The following is a 13001-nucleotide window of genomic DNA, read 5'->3' on the forward strand; positions in this document are numbered from 1 at the left end:
CCAATGACCCACACATCCTAGGTGTATGCCCCCCCTCAAAGGGAGCGGCCAGCACCACACTCTGCTTCCAACGCTGGATAAGCTTGGAGCAAAGCCACGGGAAGGACTGTGGCAGCAGGAGGAAGGAAGTGAAAGCCAGGTTGCCAAAGCCAATTTCTAGGCTCTCCTGAGGTTAAGGTGACAACCAGGGGACAGGCCAGTCTATCACCTCACTGGACTCCTGCTCACCTCCCAGGTCATCAAGTATCCTCTGAAAAGGCTGTGGTCTAAATGCCCCCAGAACATTCCATAATTTTGATCAGTTTGTCTTTAAAAGTATTTGGTGTGACCAAACTCCCCCACTTTGTTCCATGTCTTACGCACAAGTTGTTTCCGCCTGCCAGGAGCCACTGGTGAAGTTAGGGTCCGGGTATCTCAATACTTGGTTCTTCCCAAAAAGATAGGAAGAGAACACTACTCAGAAAAAAAGCACCTTTAACCACTGAAACTCACAGGAAAAGGTGGGTGTCACTGACGCTTTTGAAAGAAAACCAAATACTCCACCTTTAGCCCAGAAATGGTACTGGTGACCAGAATCAGCTAAGAACAGGATTGTGCCAGCTTCCTATTCCGTTGCTTTTATGAACGAAAATCTTGGCCTGAAACTCTCCGTGACCCCCCTCCCCCCCCATTCCTGGGCTGTATTTCCCATGGAGCAGGTGGGTCATCAGTCAAGAGATGAAAAGGAAAGTGGTCTAAAGGTGGTCTGGACACAGCTGGCGTAACGGGCGTAGTGATTCAGGTTCCCATGACATATCCTCCATCAGAAAAAGTCGTTTGCAAATTTATTCTCTCGGCTCTGGATCTGACCCGGAGAGTTGGGTCACGACCAACTCCAGACTCTCACCGAGGCACAGCTGAGGTAAAGAAAATGGAAATAAAGGACACATTTTCTTCTCAAGCTTAATGAAGACCAAGGTCATTGTTGGTACAGCAATTAGCAGGAAAAACAATCTGTTGCTAAATAGATTAACATGCCAATCCTTAAAAAAAAAAAAAAAAAAAGGCTTGCACAGTAATAGTAGCCATGTGTTAGCCACTTTAATATAAAATGTGATCAAAACTCAATTACAAGAGTTCAAAAAGGCATAGAAAAACCAATGAGTTTCAATTTTATTACAAGTTTTAAAATTTGGGAGCAGTTTGGGGAAAAAAAAAAAACTATATATGCTAATTTTAGCCCAGGGTTAATTTTTTACAACCAAACTAAGAATCACTACAGGCGAACATCAATGCAACAAACAAGTACAATTTGCAAACCCAGGTCATAAACTTACTAACAGTTAACGATCACGATCACGGTAGGGACAGATCATGGTAGGGACTGTGGCCAAAACCCAGCTGATGCCTCAGTTACATCAGAAAGAAACCTCGCCTTCACACATGCAAACAATTCTGCTTCACGAAATTTGCATAGAAATAGAAAATGCTAGAGCCTTTACCACAAATGAAACTGCAAAGATGCAACATGTTAAATTCAATCCAAGGAGCACCAAATGTTAAATTGGAGCAAAGGTAGGACTCTAATTTCCAGCTCCCCAACCAGCAGAGCCCAAGAATGTCAGGTGTGGAAATTAGCTGAGGGAATATCTTTAAGGACATTTTACACTGTAGTTTTAAGACAATGCAGACATTTCTGCAGAATTGTTTAGATTTTAGAAGGGCACCATAAGGCATCAGGGTCTCTTTTCAAAGTCACTCCCAAATACTCTGGATTCTCAGTTGGCAACGACAGACACATCTTTACAACTTAATAACCTTGCTCAGATCTCCGGCCTCTGCACACAAGGCAACGAAATCCCACTTTCAGTCTGGTCCTGCTTAATGCAAGTTTGTAGGACTGGACATTAAATCCAGGCACGGCCTAGGTGGCTCAGAAGTGACCATTCCCTTGGCACGTCCACACGTGTTTCCCCGTCTCCTCGGCATGAACTGTCTCACAATCGCTTCTCCTTCGCGCCCCACCCCCGTGACAAGGCTCCAATCCCGGCCAGATGCACAGGTCCATCTCTGGAAGCTCTACCACCGCTCAGCTCCAGCTCCCCCTGCTGGGGGCCAAAGGGACAGTTTGTTGCAAAGAGTTGTGGGAACAGTTTTTATTTACAAATTCATTTTTGTGCACTTTTACTTTTAAAACCTGGGACTTTTATAAGCACTCTCCAAATTCTTTCCTGAAGAGGAGAATACGCAGCGGTGGAAAAGGACATCCTATTTCTACAGGAAGAAAAAGGATGTACATATAATTGTGTGCATCGAGTAATTTGTAATCAAAAGATGAAGTAAATGCCCCAGAACCTTGCATTTTTATCGACGCTGCCCTGTTCCTGCAGGAAGCAAACCTCAGAGAATCACTGGTTTTGCTCTCAGTGGATTAGACGTCCCAATGTTTGTATACCTGAATCTTTTAAGAAAAGCACCAGGTAAAACGGTCACACCTTTTGAAGTAAAATAGTGACTAACTGAAGTGCACACACCTCCACACCCTTTAACCACCTGCTCAAGGTCAGTTCACGGGCAGTTCCCTTAAAGGAGGTTATTTCTATTTTGGTATTATTACCACAATAACTAAAGTTTTTAAGCAGGAAAAAAAAAGTCTAATTACAAATAAGTGAATGGCAGCCCAAATGAAGAAGCCCTTTTACTATGATTTCCAATTTTCTGGTCAATCCACACTGCAGTGATACAAGGAAAACCACCATTTTGGTTCCCAAGTTTTATTGAAGAACTCATACAAAATATTTCAGATAAAGGAGTTTTAATCCTCATCTTCCTCCTCTTCCTCATCTTGGTTTATCTGGAAGTAACGCAATTCGTAACTCTCTTTGCTGTTAGCAACTACGCGCAACCAATCACGTAGATTATTCTTCTTCAAATATTTTTTGGTGAGATATTTCAAATACCTGCAGAGAGAGAACACTTGAGAACTCACCACAGGGCTCCGGCATCTCCAACAGTCACTTGTATAAAACCTGTGCATTCAAACCATCACCATTCAGGGTGTTCTCCCAGCATCCAAAGAGGGCAAAGGTAAGGCCGATAGACCCAGCCAAGGTTCTAAAACAAGCATCAGCCACATTTCATCTACACTGGCAATAAAAATGAGGACAGACAAGGAGAGGTCACAGTTGTCGGTTAAACACAGCAAAACGCCTATGAAGTGGTTCTTAGTGACCACTGGAGAAGATACCATGGTAGTAATGACACAGTTAAGTACCTGATCTTAGTACCTTTTACGGAGAAATCACTGGGTTTCTAATGAGCTCCAAGTACTTCCCGCATCTCACCTCACGGATTCTAACCTCCTTCTGAGGTTGTTCGGATGACGGGGATTGTCTGTCACACACACTCGCTCCCGCCAGGAGATGCTCACCACCCAACTCCTGGGAAACAGGACGCCACCCTGCCACTGCCCTTGCTCTGCCTCTGCAAGTGACGGCACTCAGTCCTTTCAACCTGTCAGCCTGACTGCTGGCGTGGCCTGGGGGACAGCTAAGCAGTCACCACAGCAAACTGCTTAAAAAACTGGCTATTTTTATAAAGGCAGCAACTGGCTTCTGTGCTCAACATCCCAACTGCCCAAAGCCTGCAATCGTGTTTCTTCTCTCACTTGTTTACTTAGGAGGCCCTCGGGCATCTTCCCAAACCCAAAAGGAGAAGAACACCAAACTAAGTCCCGGCTGGGCGAATTAACCTTTCCAAGCCCGCTGTCCCCCTCCATGAAATGAGACTCCTGATACTTACCATCTCTTCAGGCTGTCACAAGGACTACGTGAGACACACAGGCAGACCGGCAAGGACCCAGATAGGAACGAACCAACAAACTCACCACCTCCAGGAAATGAGTACCGCTCAACAGCATTACTTACGCCAACAAAGCAATCTTCACAAAGATGTGAAGATCTCAGTTCAATCCTATCCACTTTCCCCTACATAAAAATAAATCAATTTGGTCGTTCCATCTAAAAAGTATTCTTTTCTGCCATTTACTGTTTCTACCATATTGTATTCAGGTGAGGTGCTTAACTTGAAAGTCCAGGTGGCTTCAAATTTTTCATAATTTTTAAATTAAACCGCCTGGGTGGCTGAGTTAGTAAGTGTCCGACTCTTGATTTCGGCTCAGGTGAGGACCTCCACTGTGAAGGCAGAGCCCGCTTGGGATTCTCCTCTTTCTGCCCCTCCCCCACTCGTGCATGTGCACACACGCTCTCTCTCAATATAAATAAAAATTAAAAAAAATTTTTTCTTTTTCCTTTTCTTATAATAGGATATTGGAAAACTAGGTAAAAAGCTACAGAAGTGCAAAAACAAGAAAAAGTCCTAGATTAGGAATACCTAGAACACTTCAAGAAAACTATTACCATCCAGAAAGGAAAGCAACGAAGACAGGGCCCCTGTCCTCCTGCACTGGGGATGAACAATCTGTGCAAATGGAAAAGGTGTCAGGAGCCATTCTCACAGCCAGCCTGGTAAACGTTGGGGACAGGTCACAGATCATAGCATCACCCCCAGGAGCTCTGCAAGAGCCCAGTGTGTTGCAGGCTTTGTACGGCCTGGAGGCCCTATGGTTGCACCCATCTCTCGTGTTATCAAATCTCCTTCTGGGGGTGCCCGGGTGGCTCAGTCGGTTAAGCGTCCAACTTTGGCTCGGGTCCTAGTCTCACAGTTTGTGAGTCGAGCCCCACGTCAGGCTCTGTGCTGACAGCTCAGAGCCTGGAGCCTGCTTTGGATTCTGTGTCTCCCTGTCTCTCTGCTCTTCCCCTGCTTGTGCTCTTTCTCAAAAATAAACAAACAAACATTAAAAAAAAAAAAAAATCTCCTTCTGCACAAATAACTGAACCAGGCAGAGTAGGAAGTCACCTCTTGACTGATAATAATTAAAGCTAAAAGCAAAAGCTGAATTATACCAAATTTGTCCTAACACACCTTCAAATTTCCCATTACTTGATTTAGTCTGATTGAAAGCTCCTAAGAACATGCCAGGCTCTGGGCTAGGAGCTAGGTATAAACCGGTTCAATTCCTTACAACCACCATACAATACTACAGGACAAGCGAACTGGGGTCTCCGACTTAGAAAAATGGGCCCACAATGGCTTCAGTCTAAACTGAGATCTCGGAGTCCTCAGCCAACGATACTGGCACTTACAGGGAACTAAAAGTAGAATTAAAAATGAAAGCACACTGATCGTGAACACCGAAGAAGGTAGAGAACTGTCCTATGGCTGTGCTGTGCACCTGAGCCCAGTACAACACTGCCTGTCAACTATACCTCAATAAAATAAAAACGAAAGCTCTCCACTGATCTACAGGGAAAGGAGGCAATATTCTCATTTTCAGTACTGTCTAAGCAAGTCTGAGCATCTTTATTGCTTGAAATACGTGAGCCCGTGAAACACAAAATTTTTAAAACTACCAAAAATTGAATGCTTTCAACCCCCACAGGAACATGGGGTTCATGAGGTTCAGTGCCTCCTTGCACTGGACCCTGTTCCAGGAATTAAGGGATGCAAGCAAAAAACAAATGGGGGGGGGGGGGGGGGGGCGGGACTCAGAGATGGGAGGCTGGCAGGTAGCACTTTTCTGTCCCATACCTTTTGGAAAAAGGCACCTCAGAAGTGACCGTAATCTTGCTCTTGCTCCGTTCGATGGTTACAACCCCTCCACCAAGATTCCCGGCTTTTCCATTCACTTTAATTCTCTCTTGAAGAAACTGCTCCTGTGGAAATCGTCAAATCGATCAATAGTGAAGCGACAGCTTTGCCCACTTGTTTTATGCTCTTAATACTGGATGAAGACTTGTTTCTCCTATGTTGTCTTCAAAAAAAAAAAAAAAATTACAGCACATATTTAGCTATTAATATGAGGTCTGAAATCTAAGAATGGAAATTAGAAGACAGCACTACTCAACTTTATTTACACGTGGAGCATGAAAACATCCCCGCATGAACACACGTGACTGCTTCCACACAAGGTCAAACAAATGTGCCTCTACACAAAAGGCTTGACTGATGAGTCAAAAGTAAAGAATAGACAGGAAACCTAGGGCCGAACTGTTACAAAGTACAGACAATTCTGAATCTAAGGAGTATAAAACACTGCTCTCAGTACCATGAGAGGAAATAAGTCAGTCTTCAACCTAGTAGTAGGAGCAAAACAACACAGACCAAAACAACTCTACATCAGCTCAGGGGCCGTCTGCATGGCACAGCAGAAGGGCAACAGCCCAGGAGCCCAGAAACGGCACTCTTGGCAAAACCCCTTGGAAGCCTGGGACCCACCTCCATGGGGTGAATTCAGGGGTCTTGGTCAAAAAGGAGGACTCCGGGGGTGCCTGGCTGGCTCAGTCAGTGGAGTGTGCAACTCTTGGTTGTGGGGTCAAGACCCACATTGGGCTTAGAGCCTACCTCTTTAAAAAAAAAAAAAAAAAAAAAGGGACAACTCTGGTTCTCTTGCTGTTACAAATGATATGAAATCCCTCCAGCCCCAAATCCCTACAATCCTCTATTTAAAAACTCCAAGGTGGGGGGGGGGGGGGGGGTGCCTGGACAGCTCAGTCAGTTGAGTGACCCTTGATGTCAGTTTGGGTCATGATCTCATGTTTCATGGGTTAGAGACCCACATCGGGCTCTGCTCTGATGGCGTGGAGCCTGCTTGGGATTGTCTCCTCCTGTCTCTGCCCAGCATGCACACATGCACTCTCTCAAAAATAAATTTTAAAATACATACATACATACTCCAATACACTGTACATTAACTGAGGACAGAATAGAGTGACTAAGTCAGAAATCTTGATTTCTGCATCTTAGACTCAAGTTTGTTTTTTTATCCTAAGAAGGTTCTAGAAGGAAAAACAATTACACACAAGTCAGTGTAAAGGCAGGGAGAGGGAAGCGATGCCAGGGAAGGGCTAACACAGACACAAGCTGGAAGAGGCCACAAAGGTTAGGAGGGAAAGGTGGCCACAGAGAAGAGAAAAGTAACGTTGTTACACAGAGACTGAGGAGCCAATTAAGGGACTTCCCACAGCAACAGAGACACAAAAGGCATCACATCACACAAGGCAGGGACACGCAAGAAGTTACGGGCATTCACTGTTATTAGTGGCCATAGGCTGAATCTCTAGATTTTTTCACCTGAAAATTATTCTTGTTGTAACATTATCTTTTGGCAAAGAGAAGAGCAAATGGGAATTTAAGAGCCTCTGCACAAGAAGTATGAATTCTGGGACGCCCGGGTGGCTCAGTGGCTTAAGCGTCTGACTTCGGCTCAGGTCATGATCTCTCGGGTTGTGAGTTCGAGCCCCGCGTCGGGCTCTGTGCTGACAGCGTAGAACCTGCTTTGGATCCTGTCTCCCCCCCCCCCACACACACCCTCTCTGCCCCTCCCCTGCTCACAGGTACGTTTTCTCTCTCTCAAAAATAAGTAAGTAAGTAAATAAATAAATAAATAAATAAGTCTGAATTCCCCAGACACGGCTACCAAACAGGTAAAGAGTAAACTGCCACACTGCACAGTCAAAATATGGCAATGAGGTTAATTTTTCTAGGGCCAAATACGTGGGGTAAAATATCGACACAAAGCGGGATATGGAAAAAAAAACAAGCTCCAATTACAAATCAGCAAAGAGGATATTTTAATGTAAACACGGAAGCCCTGATATCTAATAAAAAGGAAAGCCCAAAGAAACGCTGCCATCTGTCCAATACCCATAGCCCAGCAGTCAGGCCGGGTGGAGACAGCCCCTTACTCTGTGCGATCAGGGCCCAGTGCTTATGCTTCAACACACCAAGGTGCCAAGCGGGTACTGGATCCAGTGGAGTTGGAGTTTCCTGGGAACTCGGGAGTAAATAAAACCACTTCTGGAAACAAAAGGAAAGAGGCAAAAGAAACTGAGGCAGTTCCCTAGCATTGATGTTTACTCCTCACCACCGATACACACGAAAGAAAGCGAGACTTAAAAACAAGTAACTAGACCAACTTCCGGGCTGTGTGTGGAGTCAGAACCAGAGATGCCCACGAGCAGGAGAACAGAAACGTGCTCCAGCAGGTTTTCTCGGCAACATCTCAGAAGGTCCCTCCCTGTGCTGAGTGGCAGCAAGGGTGTCACTTACGAAATTGGCAGCATCCATGATTCCGTCTTCTACAGGGTGGGTGCAGTCCAGAGTAAACTTCAGAACTTGCTTCTTTTTTTTGCCCCCCTTCGCCACAAGCTTTTTCTAAGGTGCGCAAACGATACACAGATGAAGGCACAACCGGTATGCCCCTCCCCCCAACCACCAAAAACATAACGGAACCAAAAATGCCTGAGATGGAAAAGCCCACACAAATCCAAAATCCGTGAAGCTGTGCTCGCTTGCTTGCGGGGTCGCAAGAGACCTGCCCTGAGGAGTGATACCCAGAAGGCTGCTCTGTAAGCTTAGGGGCCAGGAGTCATGCCCTTTTGAGGGGAAAATTCTAGCACTCTGCCTCCCCCGTCTCTCTGGGCATGAAAAGTCTGTTACCTTATGAACCACAATAAAAGGAACATTTTCTTTACCATAAAACTTGAGAAATACAGTTTCAAGAAACAGTGCATACTTTATTCCAGGGCTAGGGCAAGCATACAAGATATGCCTTGCATATCTAAGACAAATCGAATCTGAAATGAGTACTTGTCCTAACTCTCCAGATTAGGGTCCTGATCCGTTTAACTGCTCACCTACCTTCTTGAAAACCACAGTGGGAACTGCACGTCCCAGCAGCGCATCCACCCCAGCAGGGACAAGAAAGACTCAAACTTTGGTTCTAATTACAACACTACTGTCGATTTCTAGGTTTTGATTTAAATCATCAGTCTGAGCACATCCTGCAAGGATCCAGTCCCTTTACTCTCACAAAGCTCAGTCTTCTCCCTCTGCAAACTCCAACATCACTAAGAAAAGCACCTGTACGACCTTACCTAATTACTTGCAGTTCCACTCTAAAAGTTTTACAGACTCTAAAAAGACTTTTCCAAGAACACACCTGGTCCCCCTTCACGTTTAAAAAAATTTCATCGACCATTTGACTGGCTCAACTTGTCCAACATTTTAGCTACTCCAAAAACCACGGATTTCTCTTTAAGACATCTCTTCCCGGTAACCTAAAGGGATGCTTTAAGATCCAGTCCCGGACATACACCATCAGCAAGTAAAAGACCTACCCACAATGGGATCCACACCTCCCATCAAGGTTTTAAATCAAAGGCATACAAATGCAGAGAGGTATTAAAAGCCTGCCCCGGCAGAAAAGAGTAGGTAAGCCGAAAATGTTAACGGTGTCCCAACAAAAGGGAGGCAGGAAAACGACTTGCTCGAGGCAACATGTGAGGAGGGCGAGCTGCAGGCCGAGTGACACGAGGGCGCCACACGGCCGGTCCCAGCCCGGCCGGGGCTGAATGGAGGTGGGCCCTGCCCTCGACCAAAAAAAAAAAGTCTCTACAGGTGCGCCCTGAGGAACTGCTTCCTCCATGAACACTACAAGGGTCCTCAAACCCAGGCCCCTCTCTGAAAGCAAGCCGGCCTGACACCTTCCGTGGACATTCCCACTCGTCTCCAAGTCCCGGGTGTAGGTTACCCGGATATGCGACTCCCGAGAGTGGCAGGTCCCCTTCCTCTTCCCCGCCCTCCGCCCAGGTAACCAGGCCCAGACCCTGGCTGCCTCACGCCAGCCGGGCTCCCCAGGGCCCTGGCCGGCCCAGGCTGTAGCCTGGGCGCCCCAGCTCCCGGCTGGCCGCAGACAGGGGCCCGAGCCCGAGCCCGAGCCGCGGGCTCCGCGAACTCCGGGGCTCCTCTCGCGCCCCAGGCCGCGGCCTCCTCCGCCCACAACGTGCTGGGCCCGGGGCGGCCCTGGCCCGCTCCCGCCGGCCTGCCAGCCCAGCCTCGGCCGGGCTCTGCAGAGCGCCGTCCCGCGCGAGCCGGGCAGGAGCCGGGCCAGCGAAGCCCACGTGCTTGCCCCAGAGCGGAGGCCTCGCGCGGAGCCATACTAACCACGGGCGCCATGGCGGCAGCGGAGGCAGAAAGGGAGGTGGGCGCTCTACGCAGACGCAAAGAGCTCGCAGCGCGCAGAGCACGCAGGACTCAGGCCGTACCAATCGCTCGGCCACGCCCCTCGGCCGCCGCGATTTCGCCCTGTTTTGTACGATCGGGGAGCGATTGCTTTTCCCTGAATGCAAAGCCCGTCCTATCGCAGGCCTTGGGCTGGGGTGGGGGCGTGCTGAGGAAGGAGGCCCGGTGGCCTGTCCCTCTGCAAATGATCGGAGGGGGGAGCTAGACTGGATGAGCCCAAAGAGAAATAGAGGGTTCGCTCTACTTTTGAAAGTTTTGGAAAGAGAAAAGAAATAAGGAAATTCACTAACCCATAAATCACCAGCTAGTGGTATGGGAGTAGAACCCACCAACTTGGGGAGTTGAGGCCTTTCTGGTCCTGGGGTCCTAATGCCCAAGAGCACTTTGGCTTCTTCCTACTTGAAGTGCCCAGCCTTGAAGCTGGTGCCCAGGGGCTGTGTCTCCCAGGGCTAGCCCTCCATGCTGCAGTCAGGTACACTCTCCAGTTTGACCCCTTCGCCATCTCAAATACAAGCCGCCCACCCTCCGATCATCACCACCTAGCTTTCCAGCGCGTGCCTTCTAGTTTCCCAGTTCCAAAAATTCTTGTGCCAACACTTCTCAAACTGGCACGTAGACAGGAATCACCTGGGGATCTCCTCAAAATGCAGATTCCAATTCAGTGGGTCTCACTGGTTTGAGATTGTGCATTTCCCACAAACTCCCAGAAGATGCTGCTGCCGGTGGTGGTCTATGCACCCCAAGCTGAGTAGCAGGGATCTTCAACCCCCGAACTAAGATCCATTGACAGGACTGCTTTCCACCCACCCTCACCCCCCTCTTGTCCTCACCAGTTACATCCTAGGGTCCTTCGTTGTAATCACCCAGCTGCATACATCCTCCTCTCCCTTCCACCTGGCTGCAGTGGCCTCCCCTGGCAGAAATCCCATCCTGGCTTACAAGGGCTGGAGGAAACACAGTACACTGCCTGGTGACTGGTCTAGGTTTAAACTCAGGCCTGTTGTGCCAGTTAACCACGTACCAAACCCACCCTTTTATTCTTTTTTTTTTTTTTTTTTTAATGTTCATTTCCTTTTGAGAGAGAATGTGCAAGTGGGGGAAGGGCAGAGAGAGAGAGGGAGACAGAGAAAGACAATCTCTTCACACCAATTTTCTTGGAAGAGTTGCCTCTCCGTGGACTGTCCTCCCATTGTCCGTTAAACCCACCCTGGTCAGGCTTTTGGCCCCCAGCTATCAGGACAGCTCTCATCAAGGTCACTGGTGATGTCCCCCTGCTAGGGACTGGGGTCAGGTTTCTGTCCTCCTCTTCTTGCTTCCTTAGCAGCATCTGACACTGTGGGTCACTCCCTCCTCCTTGCTGACGTTTCTTGGGGGGTGGGCAGGACTTAGGGTCTCCTGGTTCTCCTCCCACTTCACTGGCCACTCCTTCTCCATCTCCTTACTGCTCCCTCCTCTTCCCTGGATTGAAGGGCTGCAGGACACAGAGCTCCCTTCATCTTTATCTGCATTTGACCTTTGGTGTGACCCAAGATCATGCCTTTGAATACAACTCCCCAAGTCTCTGTGTGCAGCTTCCACCCCTCCCTGGACTCCTGACTCACAACCAGTGACCTCCTTGATATCTCTAGTCTAGAGTGTGGAGTGGACCACCCTCACCCCCATGACCCCACTCCCCCTTCCCCTCCCCCCCCCAAACCCGTAACCCTTACACCCACCTCCGTCCTCAGCCCCACCTCACCCCTGAGTTCCTGAGTCTCCACACACATTGGTCTACTTTTCTTTGCTTGACATTTATTCCAACTTCTGAGACCTTATACTTGCAGCTCCCTCCACTTTGAACTCTTTCTGGCTTTTCTTGTGTCTGATCGCTTCTCATCCTGCAAGGTCTCAGGCTCAGTGCCTGCCTCTGCCCAGGATTACCTAGTGTACCCTCAGCTCCACCCCTCCCAGCTGCCCTCCTTCACATCATCCTGATAATTTTCTTTGGAGCACTTAGCTCTGTCATTATTGTACTTGTCCATGTTTATACTTGGCTAACCGTGGCTACTGTGGTCCCTCCCATGTGTATGACCTATGGCAGCTGCTTACTAACAGATGAAGACACGAATCAATGGATTAAACAAGCCCAAGTATCAGGAAGGGACTTCCATTTCCTACAGCCCCTCCAGAAGGAAACTCCTGCATAATTCACTTATGAAGTATCCTGTAGTTTTGTATATCAGTTCTATCACTTACTAGGGTGACATTTTCCACCTTCTAAGGCTGTTGTCTGGATGAGTTCATACAAGTAAAAGAACTTTGAATAGTACCTTGTCCACAACATTAGCTATTGTTATTACAGTTCTTGTGGCTTAGAGCACAAATAGAACCAGGGGTAGAGAGGGGTAGAACAGGTCGTTTAGGGGCACCTGTGTGACTCAGTCAGCTGAGTGTCCAACTCTTGATTTTGGCTCAGGTCATGATCTCTTGGTTTCTTGGATGACTGTGCCCAGAGCCTGCTTGGAATTCTCCCTCTCTCTCTCTCTCTCTCTCTGCCCATCTCCTGCTCGAGCTCTCTCTGTCTCTAAATAAATAAACAAACAAACAGATAAATAACTTAAAAGAGAGAGAGAGAGAAAGAACAGGTAGTTTATACCTAGAATTCTCTTCCTTTCTCCCGTTGTCAAACTCCTATTCATCCTTCAAAACCCAGCTTTAAATATTATCTCCTAGCTTTAAAATATTACATCCTAACTGATAAGATTTTATCCAGCACCTTCTGTGGGTCAGTCTCTGGGCTTGACTCTGATTTCAGGAGGGGCAGAGACAGAGGCTGCCTTCCCAGAGCTCAGGATAACATGTGCAGAGAAGGTAGAAAATGACCCAAGCATGGCAGGCAC

At 47.7% G+C, this 13001-nt stretch overlaps 1 protein-coding gene across 1 annotated transcript; it reads right to left on the reverse strand.

The window, feature by feature from the left end:
- Window positions 1–2737: 2737 nt before the first annotated feature.
- RPL22 (ribosomal protein L22) lies at window positions 2738–10157 on the reverse strand. The gene is made up of 4 exons (XM_045475452.1): window positions 10045–10157; window positions 8149–8253; window positions 5629–5753; window positions 2738–2939 (listed from the first exon to the last, which is right to left on the reverse strand). Exons 1-4 carry the CDS (start codon window positions 10054–10056, stop codon window positions 2795–2797), a joined length of 387 nt encoding a protein of 128 aa, XP_045331408.1. The 5' UTR covers window positions 10057–10157; the 3' UTR covers window positions 2738–2794.
- Window positions 10158–13001: the final 2844 nt, after the last annotated feature.

This window comes from Leopardus geoffroyi, chromosome C1 (assembly GCF_018350155.1).
Source record: "Leopardus geoffroyi isolate Oge1 chromosome C1, O.geoffroyi_Oge1_pat1.0, whole genome shotgun sequence".
Classification (NCBI taxonomy): Eukaryota; Metazoa; Chordata; class Mammalia; order Carnivora; family Felidae; genus Leopardus; species Leopardus geoffroyi.